The 22597-nt window shown below is 38.5% G+C and overlaps 1 protein-coding gene across 1 annotated transcript in view; it reads right to left on the bottom strand.

The window, feature by feature from the left end:
• The window catches only part of LOC102807664 (mitogen-activated protein kinase kinase kinase 4-like), a 320941-nt gene that overhangs the window by 69629 nt on the left and 228715 nt on the right, over positions 1-22597 (bottom strand). The window contains exon 18 of the mRNA XM_085505174.1: positions 21743-21902. Within this exon, the coding sequence (XP_085361300.1) occupies positions 21743-21902 (160 nt within the window). The remainder of the gene's footprint in view (positions 1-21742; positions 21903-22597) is intronic.

Below are 22597 nucleotides of genomic sequence, written 5' to 3'. Positions count from 1 at the left end.
GCTTAAATCAAGAAAAATCAAACCACACAATAAGCCAACATCTATATTGCTAAGTAATTGAATTGTCGGAATTTCCGCGAAAGATTACGTTATCGCAACATGCAAATTTAGTCTACTCACCCAAGTCAAATATTTAGACCACTAAGTTATAAATGCAATAATTAGCTAATTAGTGCATGGAATTTCACCAAAATCTAATCAGCACATCTACTCATCATATTTTAGCTGTGTGATCATTATTATTTGAATTGCAATTGTAGATCTCGAGTTATCAGTGGAACAAATTGTAGTCACAGAGTCAGAGTCACAGACACTGGTATCACATACATGTAAGCTCCGTTTCACGGGAGCTGAAAATACAGAAATCAACACAGATGAACTAAACGGCAATGGAGAGGAGAGGGCGATGTGCTCGAGCTTTCTACGGATCGTGAGAGGATACTTTGCGTTTGTGATTACAAGTTATATGACATTGAACTGTACCAACGATCAGCGTAACTGAACAAGTTATCAACCAAGCATTACCTGTAATGCCTATTGGTGAACGTCGCTAACTCTTTTGGTACATTTTCTGACATGTATTTTCTATACACGTAAGCATTGACTATCAATCATAGCGACAAATGCTAATGGTGATGACGTCAAGCCGATCTTCATGATTTTGAATGAAATCCATGACGGTAGGAAGGACGATTATATAACACAAGAAGAAGTGTACCTAGCTGCAGCTGAAATAGTACCTGCTACGAACCTACGATGCATCCAATTTGCAAGAGGTATTTGTAGAATATACTTGAAAGGTTTAGCGGAAAGAGTAAAACTTGTAAGTAGTGACTTTACAATCAGAGGTCAGCATGTTCAATTACGAGAAAACAATCACTTTGTTAAGCGTTACAATGGCATCCGACTTACTGTAAAAGGATTACCATTCTCAGCTGACAATTCACTAATTGCGAGTGGTCTTTTAAAATACGGATGTGAAATAGTCGGCATAGACAACGAGCGTCTACGTGTCAATGGTAAACTGACGGATTGCATGAAAGGCAATCGCTTTGTATATGTCAAGTCGGTAGGGAGACTCATTCCAACATATGGTGTACGTATGGGAAAATTTAACAACAACATATTTTATCGTGATCAGAAGGAGGAATTAAATTTATTTAATCGAGCAACAAATCAAGCGAAGCACGACAGAGCACTTGCAGATACTAGCAATAACGTGGACATCACACCAACCAGCCCAAACCTACTACAGGATGACAATAAAATCAAGTGCAATACCGAGTGCCAGTCAAATAATATGCAAGATGAGATCGCCCGATTAGAAACTTTTATAGATGAAAAATACAAAGAATCCCAAACACCGTTGAAAGAAAACTTCAACTCGCAACAAAATGCCGGTGATATTGATGACTCCAATAAAGAAAGCAATTCTACCCAAATCGATGGTCCTTCAAAAAAAACAAAAAAAATAAAAAGAAAGAGAAAACGCGGCAAAGTAGCAGTGGAAGATGCAGCTAACATGCCAGTAAACAACGTGGAACATAACTCACAACCAGCAGAGCATAGTGAAATGCGTAGGTGTCGCTCCCTAGAGGACGTTGATCAACATACAATCACCACCCTACTGCAGGTTGTTAGATAACAAACTCCCGTCGACAAGACAAAGAAGAGAATGGTAACTCCACAAAGTCAACCGGACAGTAAGCGTTGGGATACTTGGGATGAACAGATAAGTGATACAGGCAGCTAGTTTTTCTTTTATCTTTAAGAATAAACTTTCTGCGGTAATTTCTCACATTACTAATTAAATGAACGACAATTTAAAGATTATAACTCTTAATGTCAATGGACTTAGAGTTATTAACAAAATGCATGTTATCTTTAATTGGTTGAAAAAACAAAAAGCTGACGTCGTCCTGTTACAGGAAACGCATGCTAACAAAGCAATTGAATTGAAATATAAGGATTTATGGGGTGGACATGCTTTTCATGCTTTTGGCACGACCCACAGCTGTGGGGTTGCTATTTTGCTTTCCACCAAGATACATGTTAATATAATTAAATGTAGAGCTGACTCAGTTGGCAGACGTTTACTGTTAAATTATGAAATATACCTTTGTTAAGAATGACATTGAAATAATTTATCAGAACATAGCAGATGGTGCCAAAATTCGCTCACGCGTAGATTCTTATGTCAAAGGTGAGAGGTCAACGCGTTATTTCCTCAACCTTGAACGACGTAATGGCGCTAAACACACAATTCTTAAATTAAAGACAGGGAATTCTGAAGTTACTAAACAAAAAGAAATCTTGCACGAGGCCCATCGGTATTATTCTGTCTTGTACTCAACAACCAATATAAGTGATGAAAAGATTGATTCTTATTTGACAGAAGTTAAACTAGAGTCTGCACTAACTGATGATGACAGAATCATATTGGATAAACCAATTTCCCTAGAGGAATGTAAAATGGCCGTACTTGCTATGGGGAAGGATAAAACTCCAGGCTGTGACGGGTTACCAGCCGAATTTTATTCGGAATACTGGGATGTTATTGGGCAAAATGAAGGTCTAAAAACCGGAAAATTATCTGAATCACAAAACAGTGCAATTTTAAGGCTGTTGTATAAAAAGCGTGAGCACAGTAGTCTAGATAATTGGCGTCCAATTAGTTTGCTAAATACAGACTATAAGATACTTGCATCTGTTATGGCTAGACATTTACAGCCAATTCTCGGACGTATCATTAATACAGATCAAACGGCATATATTAAAAATAGATTTATTGGAGAAAATGTCAGATTAATATACGATATAATCGCTTATACTGATATGGAAAACATTCCCGGGGCAATTTTATTTCTAGACTTTCGCAAAGCGTTCGATTCTGTGGAATGGAATTTTTTATTGAAAGTTATGCGTAAATTTGATTTTGGTAATAATTTCATTTCTTGGGTTAAAACAATTTATTCAGATTGTAAAGCATGTATTATCAATAATGGTTGGTTGTCAGACAAACTACACCTAACACGTGGTATCAGACAAGGCTGCCCTCTATCGGCTTTGTTATTTTTACTTGTTGTGGAAATTCTTGCTTGCAAAATTAGAGCGTCAACAGCGCTTTCGGGAATCACCTTACAACTTGAAACTTTATTTAACAGGGAAATCCGCATTTGCCAAGTTGCAGATGATACAACACTTTTTGTTGCAAACGACGACTCAATTACTAAGGCCATTGACATTGTAGTTAATTTTAGCAATGGAGCGGGTCCTAAACTAAATAAAAGAAAAACAGAAGGTCTCTGGGTCGGAAAGTGGAAAAAACGTCGGGAAAAAATTGGCAATATTAGTTGGCCGATTGAACCAATTAAATCGTTAGGTGTGTATTTTAGCAGAAATGAACCAGATACAGCCAAACTTAATTTAGAAAGAAATTAAAATCAATTGAAAAAGTCGTTAATCTTGGAAATACTAGAAATTTAACTATGGGAAGGTGGTGATTATTAAAACCATGGCTGCTGCTAAACTTACATTTGTGATGAATGTATGCACAATTCCTAACGAGTTCCTTATTAACCTTGATAGAATGTTTGCTAAGTTTATCTGGGGATCCAAAATCGATCGCATTAAGCGTGGTACTATTATTGGTGATTACAACCAGGAGGGCTTGAATGCATTGGGCATTTTTTCACAATGCAAAGCTCTAAAAGCATTCTGGGTAAATTGTTTAACAGACGAGCCTGTTAATGTGAATGTAGCATCATGGAAACTAATCCCTTTATATTATTTATATAAGGATGGTATTGCTAAAACAATCTTCAATATGAATTTCTCAAAACCAGGTGATTGTGGTTGCTTAAATTAGATACTTCCTTTCTACAAAGATGTGATCTTGTGTTGGCATGAATGTGAAGCAAGCACTATTACGAATGTATCAGACGCGCAAATTGCCCTTAATCAAATTATTTGGTGTAATCAAAATATTGTATGTGATGGGAAAATACTTTTCTTCCGTCACTGGCTGGAAGCTGGCTTGATCTATATAAAAGATGTGATCAGCCAATCAGGAAATATTAAAATTGAGAAAATCTTCACGAATTTGACAACCAAAGTATACTGGTTAAGAGAAGTTTTTATTGTTTATAACGCTATTCCACTTAAATGGAAAATGCCAATTAAACAAGAACCCCAGTTATATTAAGCAACTGATGACCAGCAACAGCAAACTGCTCATCTATTAGAAAATTACAATACAATTAAAAAAATAACAGTAAACAGTATTACAAGACACTAGTTAAATAAAAGTTTATTGAACCTTGGGTAAACGAAATGTGGGAAAAAAATACAAGCTAAATGTTTGTTGGGCCAAAGTATGGGTTGAAAGGACAATCAAAATTACCCAAGAGCGCAGATTATCAGCCTTTATGTACAAATTCCTGCATTGTATTTTACCAAACAATGATAAACTGTTTAAATGGCAGAAGACAGACTGCAAACTATGTCGTATCTGTAATTACACAGAAACGCAATACCATATGTTTTGGGAATGTACACATCTATGCGTGGGAGAGTTTATTAATAGCAATACTAACTATGTGGGTTTCTTTAACATTTGATGATCTTGTTGCTGGTGTATCAAACACAGACACATGTGTCAATCATATTATTGTAATTGCAATGTTCTCTATCTATAAATCATGGTATGTTTGCCAGAGCAAGTCTATAAGCACATTCAAACTTTTTAATTGTTTTTCATTATTTAAATCAGAGCTCAAGTTTAGAATTAACATTGAACACGAAATTAATAAGCATAAAGCTAAATTAGAATGGGTAAGACTAGTTGAACTGGAATCCTCTCTTAATTAATAAAAAAAAGTCTCTGTTGATTACAATGTAGCCACATTACATAAGCGAATATTTTTGTATTTAAATATATAATATTAACAGATACCACATGTACTATTTAAACAGATGATTATGATTGTAATTTAATGTAATATTAACAAATAAAAAAAATAAACCGCAATGACTCCCGCTTAGGCAGCCAAAAATATTCTAAACAAATATATACAAGCAGCCTGTCGGCTGAGATAGCTCCGCTGTTAGCGATGCACATTTCAATTAAGAACAGAAGATATCATTAGAAAATGAACAATATGTATAGTATCAAAGGAACAGGACTTGCAGTTTTCAACAAGAAGTTAAAAATATCACTTTTTACCAAAAATGACGAAAATATTCATCAAAATTATAGAATTGAAGATATCATCACTAAATAAACAAGTCATTGAAAATGACACAGTCCCTGTTAAGTTCTCTTTGTGCTCGTCATATTAAAGCGGAGGGGTTGTCGCGAGCGTGTTCTTGAAACTTGAGTTCCAAGTGGGTATACAACAGGTTGTTTATTTACATGAAAACATGTGTTCCGTGTAGTAGTAATATGGCCAAAAATAAAAACAGCTGTTATTCAGCCATCTTTGATCTGATTATGAAACACACTGATATGTATGATGTATGTGCCAAATATGAATAAAAATGGTACATAAATTGTGGATATATAGTAGTAAGGCCAAAAAGTCAGATGGCTGTCAATCGGCCATCCTTGACCAGATTTTGAAACAAATTGTCATGGACATGCATCCTAACATGTATAAAGTACATGTATGTGCCAAATTTGAATGAAAACTGACAGAGCACTTCCAAGATACCACATAAAAAAAACAAAAAACATGATGCCTGCCAGTCGACCATCTTTGATCCAATTGCAAAATAAATCGTCATGGACATGTATCCTAACATGTATAATCTATGTACCAAGTTTGAATGACAACTGACAAAGCATGTCCAAAATACAAGATGGCTGACAGTCGGTCATTTTGAATCAAATCGCTAAACCACTGCATGTGCATATGTCCCAAATAAGGTAGTAGGGACATGCAAAGAATGAAGGAATTGGTCCACAGGATTCTGAAATATGACTCTGGACAGACTGACGCACGGACGGATGGACGGACACACGCACGGACTCAGGAACTCACGGACGGTCGGGGACATGTATTCTAACATTTATGATCTATGTACTAAATTGAGGTATGTAAATGTACGGTAAAACAGCCATTGCGAGTGTCGCTGCGAGTTCGCAATGGCGAAAAAACAGGCGATTGTGAATTCGCAATGCCACAAAAACAGTCGACTGAGAGTTCACAGTAAGACATAAAACAAAAGGTTGATTTATATTGTTGAGCGTTGCTGCAGTGGAAAATAGAAAACAGTTTTCAAACATTGTGTGAACCATCAAAGGTATGCCGACAGTCAACCAATGGTGGATTCACGCAACCCTTCTGTTATATTGTACCAAACATGAAGAGGAGAGATTTGACACAGCATAATAAAAGTCAAACTCTCTTGCGAAGATGGTGAATTATTTGACGGAAATACCGTTGCAACAGGATGTAATTCACAGCGTTCTGCAGAACCATTGTATTCATAATTTGAATTACAAAACAACCCCTGGGCTGGGTCAACGAACACTGACCCATCACCACTGGACCCAACCTGTAGAGACCCTCCTGCTGTGCTTGGAAGTCTCTCAGGTAATCGTTATGAAGACATTCTGAGATCTCCAGAACCCTGCTCGAAGCACCTGCTCGAGTGAGGTCCCGGACATCAAAGCCAATGAGTTAGCTACCTCGCGTACCTTGTGTGCCTTCACCTGGTGGTGTTCCAAACGAATGAATGAGAAAGCAGTTAAATATATGCTTCCACGACCGTATACGACCAATCCACCGCGAAATGGTGATATTCAAAGCAGGGTGGCTCTGTTTACCCCACCCATAACAGACAAACATGCACTTCTCACTGCCCCAAGACACCTTGGTGCTATTGTAGTACCAGCTTGAAGCTCGGACTGGGCATAGAGTCCGTCCCAGACAGTCCTCCTTGCCCACTATGTAAGTGAGGCGTGGGAGGACAGTCGGCTCAGGGTCACGCCCTTGGATTCCTGGCAAGAAAGCCCCGCCGAGTCTTCAAAATAACTTGTGAGTTCATAAAAGAGGCACATCCGCTACTAAAGGACAGTGCCCCATAGCTCTGAGCGTCGCCTACCTGACGCTAGAGTCAAAAGAAAAAAAATGTTTACAAAGTGACATTCTTAGCGTCTGCCTTATCCATAGACTCGAAGGGGGGTGTAGTAACGCCGTTAGACCAACGACAAGTCCCAGTCAGAAGGATTAGCTAGCCCCTTGGCGCGTGGCCCATTCGAGCGGAAAGACTAAAACAGTTCTAATATAATAGAACAGATTCTGACAAAACTGGGAATAAAACTGACCAGTATCCAAGAATTGTCAATATAGATTTTCCTTGATCAAAAGATATAGGAAACAATCGGCTACCTCGCTAATAGAGGGACTGAGATGATCAATCTCCCTTCTGTCGCACCAATCAATGTATGCTCCCCATATGGATTCGTACAAACGTCTGGTGCCGTCTGACTGTGCCAAAGCGAGTAACTTGGACAACTCTGCAGAAAAGCCTAGTGCATGCACAAGTTAATTGATAGCCTCCACGCGTGAATATGGAATAGCGCGGGGCTCATCGGTAGAGTGCCGTTCGACTGGGACAACAAAACCAGAAGATCGGGCAACTCTACGGAAGACTCGACTACAAGTTCCAGCAACTTTGGGAGCCAGACCTTCACAGGCCAATTGGGCGCCACCCAAGTCAGTAGACAGGTGGGCTAGAGTCACAAATTCTCCAACACATGGTGCCCAGTGATTGGCAAACAGAACTATCTAGGACCTGGCCCAGAGACAAAACGGCCAGTCCGCCACCGATTGGGGGGTCTGCCCCTTGGTGTTCTGGAACCGAATACGTCTCAAGAGGGCCTCTGCCACTGTTGCGGATCCCCGGAAGGTAGTAAGCCGATAGCTCAACTTGGTTATCCAGGCACCAAAGGAGAATCTCCTCCGCTAGCTTCGACAATGTGGGAGAACACGTCCCTCCCCTCCTTGATGTACGACACTACTGAGGTGTTGTCTGTCCGAAGCAGGACTCTGTGGTGGTGTGCAACTTCCTGAAAAATGTTCAGACAGTAGGACGGGCTGCAGCTTCAACCAATAGTTGTGGCGGTCCAATATGCGGACGGCCACATTCCCTTGAACCTGAAGGTCCCTCAGATGACCGCCCCATCCCTGGGCCGACGCATCTGTAATGAGAGTCAGCGAGGGAGTCATCGAATCTAGGGGTGTTCCCGTTTCCAAGTGCCATGCATCCATCCACCAAAGGAGGGCCGTCATCGCTTGGTCCGACGATTGAACCCTAAACGTCATGTTCCGCAAGTGGATCCTGTAGTCCAGTGAGCACCTCTGAATCGGTTGAGACGGGAGAGCTGCTAACGGAACCAGACAACGAACTGAAGTCATTTGCCAAAAGGCCGCAACAGTTCGCACATCAACACCGATCCCGTCGACTGGAGTTGGCTGGCGAGCTCTACCAGAGAGCCGCATCAATGCTGCAAAGGGCGAACGCACCCTTGCTCCGTGACGAACTCCATACCCAAAAAACCAGGCTGTGGGACAGTATTGGGTTGGACGACCGGTGTAGCAGCTGGGTCACCTGTCTTAGCACTCTAGTGAGACATACGGTGCCGTGCACAGACCGAGGGGGAGGGCGGTAAACTTATAGACTTTGCCCTATAATGGGAATCTGAGATACCGGCTGCATGAGTGGTGAATGGGAATGTGGAGTTAAGCGTCGCTCAGATCCAGCGACGCCCACCAATCACCCGAGTGCACTGACTGAAGTACCAAAGCGGTGTTTCCATCCGTAAGCGCTTGAGTTCCACAAACCAGTTCAGCCGACTGAGGTCTAGGACTGGACGCCACCCCCAAACTCTTCGGAATGAGGAAGATGCGGGAATAGAACCCTGGTGATACACGAGAGTTCCCCACTAGGCGTATCGCCCTTTTCTCCAGAAGGCTTGTTACTTCCTGTCAGATCGTCTCCACCTTGACCTCGTCCCTCGGTATAAGACCTGAGGGAGGGTGAGGAGTCAGAGGAGGAGGAGGAGGAAGAGGAGACCGGAGAAGAATCTGATACCCACGCGTGACGCTGGTATATGCTACATAAGGCGCGATCCCACAGGAAGGAAGCGGACGGGGGTTTGGAGCTACAGTACAGTTCTCGCGGAAGCTTTGGCTTTTGTGGCATCATTGTCGCCTCGGCATAGCATCATTGTGGCATCAGCTTCGCGTCATTGAAAATTGAAGCTGTGTTCGCCTCTCTTATTTTGTGGCATCATCATGGCCTCAGCTTCGCAGTCTCATGGCATCAACATGGCATCAGCTTCAAAGTATTGTGACATGAGTATGACCACAATATTTTCACATGGAAAGGCAGTAGAGAAAAACACATGTACAGAAGTTCGATATGTAATCGATTTGAAATTCAAAGCAGTAAGGGGAATAAAATAATATGACCAAGAGTAAAATGACATTTTAAAAAGATATCTTGTTTAATTATTTAATGTTGCGAGTATTGGGTACCAAAAACTATGTGAAGTACATTGCAATCTGCAAGGTGACAAGTGTCATATTGACTGCAAGGAAAAATGTGATAAATTTAAATCACACGATGCAATCGTCGTTCGGAAACAACACAATTTGCTATACGAAATGAAACTGTTCTTGTTATAAAATTACCTTATTTTCGTTCATTTTATTTGCTGGCTAGAGAACAGATTCAGATTCCTCATTTTGGTGGTATTTTTCTGTGTTTCGTTTTAGCCGAGTCCGATCGGACTACTAATACATGCAAAACACGCGTACGCCACCTGGTGCATCGGTGTTGTCGCCGAATAGCACTTGACATGCAGAAATAATTTATTGGGCTTCAGAAAAAGTGTTCATTTAATTGTAGCCGTAAATATTTGGTGATCAGTCGAACAATTTGAAACTCATTATACACACGAAAGTCCTTCGATACTGAATACCATCGACCCCAATCTGGTTTACCGTATTTCCCAACTTGCAAAACTGATTTTTATCTCAGCCCAGTTTTTCTTTTTTCTTTTTTTGAACTGAGGTCAAATCCCAGCCGTTTGTCAAAATATACCGATGTTTTTCAGTGAATGATTGTGAAGCCTTTCACAGCACAGTGAATCAACGCCGGAGATTGGACGGTACATCAATTAGCGTCAAATATGCTTTGTTACAACATCATTGATTTGCTGAAAGTCACCTGATCGGAGCACAACCTGGGTCACAGAACCATATTTGTCTGTATTATCAACGGGAATTTGCGAGAAAACCACACCCACATTTTCAACCATTTTTAGCGTGGAAGTTGCCAACAAATGTCGAAAACTTGTGAATTTTATGGATTTGGATAAAATAAAGCTAGCGATTGGTAAGACTGGTTAATAATATATCCCCCGATGCTCTTCAAATTTTTTTATTTTATTTCAAGGCGAGAAATGGATAATTGAAGTTCCATCAATTTCAAGGCGACTGTTTCACCGCGACATCTCTAAGCTGTGTTGTAGTTTCACGAGGTAAAAAATATATATATAATAAATAGTACTTGTTTAATTATTTGGTTTTACAGCCCGCAAATTACGGGACATGATCCCCATGAATTACGATAAATAAATGCTGATTGTGTTGAATAATGGACGTCGGGGCCGTTTGGAGAAACCAACGGGGATCGATATTCTAAACAAATTATTGGGACACGGTCGGTAGACATTTCAAACAAATGAAATTATTAACAAAAGACGAGATTTTTCCAGATATTTACGAACATACTGTCATACCAAATATATGCAAAATTGACAAATACACAAAGAGATATTACGTTTTATTTTAGCCTTAGAAATATTTTCTTTCACTCAGTCCATGCGTGGGACTTCTATTTAGCTTCATGGTCCTTCGGCTTGTGTTCTCCTTGGGGGAAATAATAATAATTATACAAATCGTAAACTCAACACAGTCAGGAAAAGAAACCCGGACAACCATGTCGTACTTCTGTTGAAATACATTTTGTATAGCAGTGCGTCACGTCAGAATATTGTTTAAAATAAAATAGTCAATCCCAGCCAAATCTAGGTCAAAGGGTCAGATTGCATGCATATAATTATAGATAGTTAAAACAACAAATTTTTGAACTTTTGACGGTTGTTCAACATCTATGCACGATTACTAAACTAGTAACCGTGATCTATGAAAACCAGAAAATTGTTAGTAGTCCGAATTTTTGCACAGCCGGAAATTCAACAAGCGGTCGCAAAAGCGAGCGATTGAAAAGTGGAAGCGGGCTAGAGGTTGGGCGAAATGAGTTCTGTACTCCTTTGTTTGATGAAGGATAGGCGCACAGACCCAGAACTGCCTCGCCCTCAGCCGAAACCACTCCTGCCAGGAAGGCAGTATGGACTTGCAGGATATCGCACATAGCGACTATCAGCGCCGCCAGGAATTGGCCCATCTGCCAGAGGATCGAGGTTCGTTGCTGAGCATCCAGACGGTCGGAACTTAGCAAGGTGAGCTGGCGCTCTAATGCTAGAGAAGCCCATTCTAAAAACTTAATGGGTCTAAGTTCCGCCCGTAAAGCCCTATGCACTTGTAGGCTCTGGTGCCGGTCAAATGACCACGCAACGTGGCTTTCCCTATCCGCACTACCCGCCTTAACAAAAGTATGGGTACCGGGATCGGGACGGGGAACCCGTGGAGAAGGCTGTGGTACCGCGTGAGTGTCCCACTCAGGGGAACCATCAACAGTTGGCATAGCCCCAATGGGGTATCGATTGACCCAATGGAAGGCATTGGACGTGGCCGCTACAAAACCAGGTTCAAGTTGTTTGTCTTTTTCCCCTAAGGATACCAATCGCCCCCTCCATCGCCCTCTGAGCCCCCTCCATAGCCTGGGTCACATCAGGTGCCCAGGGGAGTTGGCCAGCAATATCCCCTCCACCTGACTCTCCCCCCCCCCCGGAGACTGCAGAAGGGATTTGACTTTTGAAGCCAGACTACGCATCCAGAGTGTCTAAGCCATCTCTTCACCCTGGGAAAGTAGTTTTCCACCTTGACTAGTACCGGTACAGGGAGGCAACTGGGCCTGTGATTGCGCAATGCACTTGGGCTGCGTCGGTAACGGTAAAGTACCGGTGGATTGAAATGGTTCGGTCTCTGAGAGATGTGCCGATTCCACCGCGGGACTTAGTGCCGATGTCGGCAACCCAGAGGAAACATGCTGTTTATCAACGTCAGTTGCCGCGGTGACTGGGAACTCCGATCTCCTCACAAAAGCGGTTGACCGATGTTCATTAGCCTCAGTAATATCCAATGGGGAAGCCCACTCCACGTTGGGAGAATTTAGATCCACCATCGGTGTTCCAGCACTATCAACCGCCCTTTCCGTTACCTCAATGGTAAACTGTTCCGGCGGTCTTGTCTCAATCGTCGACCCCGCACCTCAAGCAGGGAGTCAGATCATGCCAACTCTCCAACAATCTCGGCGATTACCAAGTGGAGGGAGAGATTTTTCACTCATTGAAACAGACATTACATAGCTAGCTTGCAGCTAGGGATTTCCTCTTTTATCGCGACTACCAGCTTTTAATCGCTTGCCTTCAGCTTTTCATCTCCCTCAATGCAACTACGTTTTAGGATCCCATCGATCGCAGAGACCCTCAGGCAATGCCCCGAGTCCTCGACGCAACCGAGCGTGAAAGGCAATAGGCGGGACCCGAACAGGCATTGTAAAAGGCAGGATGAGCATGTCTTACGTTCCAACTGCTGCGTCGTTACATACTTCGTCATTTTTACGACTTCGGCATATTGCAGTACGAAAAAAAACACGAAAATGAGATAGTGAAAAAAACGAGCAAATTCACCGTGCCAAAATTCGGAACCCGGGTGAATAAAAAAACTGAGCCGGCGATTCAACTAACACAGGTAAAAAAGGGGGCCCCTAATAATGGAAAGCCTTTACTGTAATTAGGTCGATCACCAATTCTAGATTCCTAGATTCTCAGTCATAAAACTGTAACCTGCACTTTTGTCCATGCGTCGCAACCGAGCTGAAAAATATCTGTACTCGTTGGTCGCGGAAACAAAAGAGATTAATCGGATTGGGCCTCGCGAACGTGATCACCCTGAGGGTGACCCCTTAGGAGAGGCCTTTTTTTCTAAGGTGTTCTTTGTGAACGGGGTATATTCCCTAATAGTTTCTGATTGGGGCTGTAATCTGTAGTTAAGTCTACGAGTAATAAATGAAATTTATTATTTCCACGGACTTTCTGGTAGGTAATGTAGTAAACAATTTGTACATATTTCCCAGATAACGAGATGTTGGTTTCATCATTGTATTATATTTCTGAGATCACACATAATTTTAAGTACGTCTTTATACAAAATTAATAATTTTAAGCAGTCTCGAGCTTGATGCAGAAATGGGATTTCCCAAGCGTTTTAGATGTTTACAAGACATGTAAGTCAGTAACTTGTTTTGATTGTTTTTCCTTCAGGTGATAACTTCACCCGCGTTTAATGATTAACACCAGCCCGAGTACAACACCCGTAATGGGCCGTAATTAGTGGTACACGTTAACTAGTCCACATGAGCTCATTTCAGCTACATGAACTAGCTACAGCCCGATTCACTTGAGCCTGCAGTTTGTATTGTAATAGAAATCAAAATAAATGGGTCGGGCAACAATGTTCCAGTTCGCAATAATACAAATAAACTGAATATGCATTTGAGCATTTGTAAAATTAAGTTCAAGCAGCCATTTTATAGCTCAGTAGAGATGATAAAACTCTATTTTGAAATTCAGAGGGAGAATTTTCACCTGCTTACTCAGAGAGTATCTAATCCGTATAATATTTTAACCTTTATCTTAAAAAGTTACTGCCATGACCGTAGACTAACATCGTTTTGTAATTTGGAAGAGCATGTTTTAATGTGTGTAAATTCTGTGGTAATTATTCTTTTGAAAACGCCTGTTGTCACAAATAGAAACTTTGTTGCCTGGCCTATGTATTTTCATGTCACCCAAGATACAAACTGCAAGCTCGAACCATGGAGATAACCATGCTCGAACGAACTGTAAATGAACTACTGTAAATATTAAGGCAACTGGTGTAACAAATTTAGGAGAGTGTCGGCTCGCTAATAAAGACGTCAGGTCCTAAAACTGAATACAGCAGCGTAGATCATGTCACTCTAGTTGGAACTGTGAATATACCTGACTTGAATTCGGATTCTCACAAGTTGCCTTGTCGCCATAAATGACTTGTTTATTTTACTTTACACAGTTTATACACACAAACAATAAGCGCACATGCTAACTATCTGTGCACAAAGAGTGTTTGCTATACTTGAATAATCAGTCAAATTAAAAAAACTAAGCTCCGCCCATACCACGGGAGGTAAATGTAGGTCAATTCCAAAGGTAGCTTCAATGTTTCCTGTTCAGTTTTTGTGTCAAGACGAATGCACATAGTCCTATATGATCTGTTTCTGAAACTTAAAGTATGTAGTTAGTAAACACCCAACAACTATCTCATCGGAAAAAGATCGATCGCGGGCCATATGCAGAAAACAATCGTTGGAAAAAAACTATATGCTACAAATATGCTACAAATGATTATCCAATCACAGACGTGAATTCACGTAGCAGACGATGAACTCAACTTGATCTTTTGATGTGTAGCTTTCTAACCGTATTTTTCACGAAACATCGTCTCAAATATATATTATCTTTACTATTTCTATGCATCAGTCGTAGCATTTATGTCGCCAGTCAGTAATGTTACATTTTTGCTGCGACCGAGAGTGAAGTCTTAATGTTTACCGTAGCGAACACACAAGCGCCATATAGAGCGTACATGCATATATTACCGGTCATCGCCGTGGCATCGTAGTACAACGATACGAGGATGGCAAATATATATGATACGTAACAGGATACGTATTAGCTCCGTTATAAGTTCTGTCGTTACGGAGTGTCTGCATAGCTCTGATCAATATTCTATTGAAGCATCCCTGACTGGACCACTATACACATTGACGCTTCTGGCGATTAGTGTTAGCTTGTAAATAAATAAACTATTTAGGGTTTCTGCAACATATACAAGTGATTAGTAACACCTCAAATAAAACATAGTTGAACTCTGGTGACCTTGCCCTTTGTTATATAATATAATTTCCTTTATCATAGTTTGTTTCAATATAAATATGCATTGTCATAATTAATTTTAAATACAAACAAGTTTTGGGGTTGAACCAACAGTGGGGAATCAGTTTACCGAATGTCCTTAAAAGATGTAAATATCTTACAAAAACATTGGTGCCTTATTTTTTATTATTTTAAGGGACATAATTTCTAGCTTTCTTCAAAGTAATTCAGATATTTTAGTATAAAAACAAATGTCTCATTGAAAAAAAAAAAGTGCTGCATTTAGATGTGAATAGATTCATAAAACATGCAAGATAACAGACAATTTTAGCTGGCTTTAGTCCAAGTATTTTGTACAGGTGTCTGTCAAAAATTAATGATTCACTGAGACAAATATGAACTGCCTCATTGTGTGACTACTGTATTATATGAAAAGTAAAAAAAAACACCCATATGAATAGCTATCATGTTGCAAGCTCTGCTTTGTATGCAAATCAACTTAAATAGTTAGTTGGTGTCCAGTGGAGGGAGAAGTCAACAGTACTGTTGCCTCCTGAGAATCTACATCTTCAAACACTGCAATCTTTGAAGTGCGTTTTTAAACTAGTATTATAAAAACTCTATCATTCTGTTCTAATAGCTGAAACATATTCCTGTGAGTTTTCATTTGTCGAATGAACTGTTTGTCAAATACAGAATACATATATTTTAGAATAATTTTCTTTTTAAAATGTGGATGAAATGTTTTGCTTTTAATGTATTTTTTATGTATTGTTTTTGATTTGATAACTTTGAACTAAACAGATTTTCTATTAGCTTCAGATCTTGATTAAAGTTAGGCACCCAGTTCATAGGAGTGCTTATATTGATTTTCTAACATCTTGTTTTCTGTAAAGATTTTATTGGTAGGTTTGCAAATGTGTATCAGACTGTGCAATCTCTCCATGAGTTGGTTTTGAAACCCAGTATGGGATTCTGAGATACATTACCAAGGATATTATTACAAGATAAATCATTTGCTTCATTGAACACATACAACAATGCATATTTCCACTGAGATCAGTGACCTTTGATGTGTATCACCAGTGATCAGTCAAGTAGAAATAGTCAAAATATTTTATCAGATTTTCTCAATTTTTGCATGATATTTTCATACAGGACATCTGTTGTTCAAACTCAGGGAAGACTTTATACTGATGAATAAGGTGACCAAGTTTGATAAAGTTTGGAATAGAATTAGTAAAGTTATTATGCACACAATAACAATTATTAACGACGACGACAATGACGACGACGACAACGCCGGACAAAATTTTTCCCTTAATATACCTTTCCCTTCCATCTTTGATGGTACGAGCAAGGTAAAAACTACCCCGGGAACTGAATTGATACCATTTTTTGCGACAATCGTAGGTTAGACCATGGAGCAAGGGGACAACAACAATAAAATCACGCCCAAGTTTTTATATTTGTAATGATTCAGATTGCAGTGCTGGTTGCCGGTGAAAGTACTGCTGTCTGCAGACTGCACGCCACGTTCGGGATCGTTTTGTAATTTGAATTATGAATACAATGGCTCTGCGGAACGCAGTGAATTACATCCTGCCATAATGTTTTATCCTCAAATAATTCACCAAATGAAACTCCTCGCAAGAGAGTTTGACTTTTATTATGCTGTGTCAAATCTCTCCACTTCATGTTTGGTACAATGTAATAAAATATAGAAAACTCAATGGCATCAATATGGAAATGTTTAGGAGGGAGGTGTCCGAGTTACTTATTGTTTCCACTGATATGGATGTCAATAATATGGAGTCCACATATAATGAAACAATGGGTAAAATAATTGATGATTTTGCTCTTCTAATTACTGGAAGTGTCCAGTCGCGTGTGAGGCAGCCATGGTTCAATTCAACTATGAAGGATATGAAAATTGAAAAACGCAAGTTCAGAGAGGAAATGGCGATGCAGAGGAGCGCAGTTGGATTATGATAATTTCAAAGCTATGAGGTTGGACATGAATTGTTTTATGTGGAAATGTAAGCTTGAGTATTTTGCGGGTCTCATTTGCGAACATGAAGGTGATCAAAAACAATTGGTTCACATAATTGACAGATTATTTCACACAAAGAAAGAAATACCATATCCCGACTCTTGTCCACCTTTGGATTTGGCATGTCATTTCAATGACTATTTCATTAACAAGATTAATGTAATAAGGTCCAGTTTTAGTGACACTGTTGTTCCTACCAATTCGATTCGTCATGTTGACCATGCTTTAAAGGAATTTGAATTACATTGTACTATTGGAAGATGATGTTTTAAATCTAATTAAGGCATCGCCCAGCAAGTCATGTGACTTAGACCCCCTTTCCACACGAGTGTTAAAACAGTGTATTGGTGAGATTAGTGGCTATATAAAATGTATTGTTAATTCCTCACTATCTAATGGTGTTTTCCCATCAAAGTTAAAAGAAGCTATAATATTACCATTGTTAAAAAAAACAGGGCCATGACATGGCATACAGTAACTATCGACCGGTATCAAATGTTTCATTTGTCTCAAAAATAAGTGAAAAAGCTGTTCCTATTCAAGTACTGTCGCATATTAGGAAGAACTCACTGGAGGAAACATTCCAGTCAGCATATAAAAAGTTTCACAGTACAGAGACTGCCTTATCCAAAGTACAAAATGATATATTAATGTCCATGGACAGCCAAAATGTTTGTGTTTTAGTACTTTTAGATTTGAGTGCAGCATTTGACACTGTGATAGTCAGTTCCAGTGGCTTTGCTTTCTGAGAAAAAAAATCTGGCTCTGTACCTGAAGAAAAAAAAAAAAAAAGAACATTTAGCCCAAAGTAAACAGAGGTTGTAGCATATGTGCTCCCATTGGCTGTTAGATTTAATTAAAAAAGCTATTTGTGTACCGTCTTTTCAGTATGAAAACATATTACTTAATATATTTATGCCAGCCAGAAAGAAATTGCTGTTTACACTGAGCAATTAGAAATATACATGGTCAACAATTGATGCATGTCTAGCAATATACTGTTTGAAAGGCTGCAAGACGTAATGAAGTAGCAAACCAATCACTACTCGAGTCGGACTGGCTGGAAAACTGCACCGTACATACAAAAATTTATGCAAATGATATATGAGCAGCTCCACCAAATATTAAAATATTCTTTCCATAGTTATGACTCTAATGTGAATGTGATTTTCCACTCCTTAGCAATACTAGTTTGTGTATTGTATTGTATTGTATTGTATTGTATTGTATCATACAAGTTTATTGTGATTCTATATGTGTTTGTAATATTATTTAGCTTTATTTAGCATTCTGTTTAGTTGGTTAACTTTACTGTATCTTAATGTAGTTTATTTTATTTTTATACGACCATAGAACAACTCACTGTAGCTTGTTTTAATGTTGAATAAAAATTAAAATCAGTCACTGTATGGTGGTGACATATTGCGCAAAATTGTTGATAGGACAATACTTTTCTCGATTTGCGTGCCCTCGTGCGTCGATAAAAAATGCATGGAATGGTCGGCAGTATCGATCAAGTTCGTCTACGTTTATTTGGGACATTTAGCATTGTGGGCAAGCTCTCCTGAGTAGCGACATATTTTTAACTTCGCCTATGGTGTGATCAGTAGATTACGTAAATAAACCAACACTTTCAATGAGTACATGCCGACCCAACTAAACTTGTTTATGGCTGTTTACGATCACCAAACCCCAGACACAAACGATAATACAAAGTGTATAAATACCATAACAAGCACAGTTTCTTACCTTTGAAATTGATGAGACACAATTTTGTCCATATAAGTGTTGCGCAAATAAAGATACAATTCCGGGATACGATATCCTCACACAAAAATGACTGTGATTTCCACCGAGACGAGAACTGCGTATGCGTCATCAAAACTCGGATTATATAAACTCGGGTAATTTCAGGAAAAGTCAGATTTTCCAGCAGTTTTGAAGGAAAAATGTTAAAAATCAAAGAAAAACACAATGAAACTTTGAAGAATCGAAAAAATAACTTGATAGCACCATCAATTCTAGTCTTTGTACCAACTCTGAACTGAAATGGATCACACATGTGTGAGAAAAAGCTGGTAACATGAAAACGGATAACAAACGGATGCAGACACGACCCAAATTAATATCCCCTGCCCGGATCGTGTAATGTCATGCGCTGTTGATCAGTTATTACTGTAAATAGCGCAATATAAGTAAAGAAATTATTATTATTATTAATGTAACAGCAGGGTTGCGTGAATCCACATCTACCATTGGTTGACTGTCGGCATACCTTCGATGGTTCACACAACGTTTCAAAACTGTTTTCTATTTACACCACAGCAATGCTCAACAATATAAATCAGTCTTTTGTTTTATGTGTTACTCGAACTCTCAGTCAACTGTTTTTGTGGCATTGCGAACTCTCAATCGTCAGTTTTTTTTCAATTGTGAACTCTCAATCGTCAGTTTTTTTACAATTGCGAACTCTCAATCGTTAGTTTTTTTGCCATTGCGACGCTCGCAAAGGCCGTTTCACTGTACATTTACATACTTCCTAAATTTGAATAAAAACTGACAAAGCATATCCAAAATACGACATTTTCAAAAAACAAGATGGCTGCCAGTTGGCCATCTTTGATCCAATTGTGAAATAAATCGTCATGGACATGTATCCTAACATGTATAATCTATGTACCAAGTTTGAATGAAAACTGACAAAGCATGTTCAAAATACAACATTTTCAGAAAACAAGATGGCTGCCAGTCGGCCATTTTGAATCCAAACGCTAAACAGAACAGAATCGGTCCAAGGGATTCTGAGATATGACTGCGGATGGAGGGACGGACGCACGGACGGGCGGAGACCGAATTATAAGTCCCTGTTTTCGGACTTCGTACGAACAGGGACTAACAAATCTGAGAGAGGCCCACATGTAGTACCTATATATGTAATATCAAAGCAATTGGACTTGTGATTTTTAACACGAAGTCGAAAATATCACTTTTTACCATAAATTAAAATAATTTTCATCAAAATTGAAGATATCATCAAGAAATGAACAAATCTGAGAGAGGTCTACCTATAGTACTTATACATGTATGCATAATATCAAAGTAATCAGACTTGCAGTTTTCAACAAGAAGTCGAAAATATAACTTTTTACCATAAATTAAAAAAATTTTCATCAGAATTGAAGATATCATTAAGAAATGAACAAATCTGAGAGAGGTCTACCTATAGTACTTATACATGTATGCATAATATCAAAGTAATCAGACTTGCAATTTTCAACAAGAAGTCGAAAATATAACTTTTTACCAAAACATACAAAAATATTCACCAAAATTAGAGAATTAAAGATATCATTACAAAACGAACAAATCTGAGAGAGGTCTACCTGTAGTACCTATATATGTAATATCAAAGCAATTTGAGTTACGGTTTTTAACAAGAAGTCGAAAATATCACTTTCTACCAAAAATGACAAAAATATTCACCAAAATTAGAGAATTAAAGATATCATTACAAAATGAACAAATCTGAGAGAGGTCCACATGTAGTACCTATATATGTGATATCAAAGCAATCTGAATCTGACGTTTTTTTACAAGAAATCCAAAATATCACTTTTTACCAAAAATGACAAAAATATTCATGAAATGAACAAATCTGAGAAAGAACCATCCAAGGTAATTGCATATCAAATTTGAAAACATTCTGACCTGCAGTTTTGAAGAAGAAGTTGAAATTGTGAAGTTGGCGCCGATGACGACAGACGCAGTACTTGAGATGTCAGCAGTTAACAGCCATATACATGCATCTCAAAACTAAGTGAAGTGAAATTATATTTACACAGTATTTCTACCCTTCAGATTTACCCATTACTAAAACAAGCAACGTCATAGTTTAAATAGACCTACTGTTTTTTGTGACTTGTCTTAATGTTCTATTTATGATATATTAGTGATTTGCCATGGTTATTGTTACCACAATATTCTAAATCACTGCTATTGTAGTTTATATGATTGTTGCTATGGCAATTGCAATTGTTAACAACTTGTTAAAGATCATACCAATCGTCAAAGTAATATTCACTTAAAATAAGGAATTGAATATATCACCATGAAATGAACAAACCTGACAGAGGTCTACCAAAGGTAATTGAAGAAGAAGTTGGAAGTAGCATTTTTGTTACCAAAAATGACAAAAATATTCATGAAAAAATATTGCAAAAAAATAGGGAATTAAAGATTTCATCACCAAATTAACAAAACTGATAAAGGTCATCTACAACCATCAATGCAGCTACAAAACAAAAATTAAGTCAAATTGGCGGTTTTAGAGAAAAAATCACCCATCCAGACACAGCACCATGAGTATAGCTCAGCAGACCTGTCAAAATAAAAAACCAACATGCTTGGTATAGAACCTGAAGCTGGTACAGTAATATATCTGCTGACTGGTAGTGAATCAATCAACACCCATCCAGGAATAATCAATCAGCTATTATCACAATATATGAACAAACCTTTGATATCTCTGTGTACAATGCCATGTTCATGTAGTTTATTTATAGCTTGTGTTATTTCATATGAATATCTTCTTATCAAATGCTCTGGAAGATCTTGCTTAGCAGCTTCTGCTAATGTTCCTTCATCGCAATATTCCATGAATATCAACAACTCATCCTTAAAAAATCAAATAAAAAAACAAACAAATAGTTGTAGCCCAATTAAGTATTAAATTGTTAATACCTGGTATATAGGCTTGGACAGACCATAGGCCAAGTAACACAGGATATATTTGCATAATATTTATACGAATCACACTGGAAATAATAAATTAACCATCAATGACCTAGCTAAACTGTCAGCAGAACAAAGGCATTTCCTTTATCTTTATAAATATTTATAAATATCAATGACAGTTTAATCAAATCAGACAATCAACAAGCACAGAGTGCGTTGACATTTAAAAATTTTATTCCATTGGTCAATAGAAACTTTTTGTTTTAGTTTGTGAAATTTAAAAATATATATAAAGATGAATAGAATGACTGACTGGATTATCATTTAGTTTACTGTTTTTGACAGGCATTTTGAATGCATAAAGCTGCCACTTTAAACTTGTTCATGAATCATATGTTACAAGATGACTGAAAAGAACAACAGATGAATAAAATGTCCAAACAAATGAGTGGAGTGTTATATACTCAGGGCTCTATTCAAGTGTGTTTAAAGTAACATCATAAACATCAGAACTGGCACATTTATTCACCATGATGCAACTGGCTTGGGTCACATACTTCTGTTATTGGTTTATTAGTTTTGTAGTGATTTTATGAGCATTGTCAAAATTGTTAATGTAGAAAAACAGTTGTTTA

Source organism: Saccoglossus kowalevskii, chromosome 11 (assembly GCF_978046115.1).
Source record: "Saccoglossus kowalevskii chromosome 11, keSacKowa6.1, whole genome shotgun sequence".
Lineage (NCBI taxonomy): Eukaryota > Metazoa > Hemichordata > Enteropneusta > Harrimaniidae > Saccoglossus > Saccoglossus kowalevskii.
The sequence above is the reverse complement of the archived record's forward strand: the minus strand, read 5'-3'. Positions and strand labels throughout refer to the sequence as shown.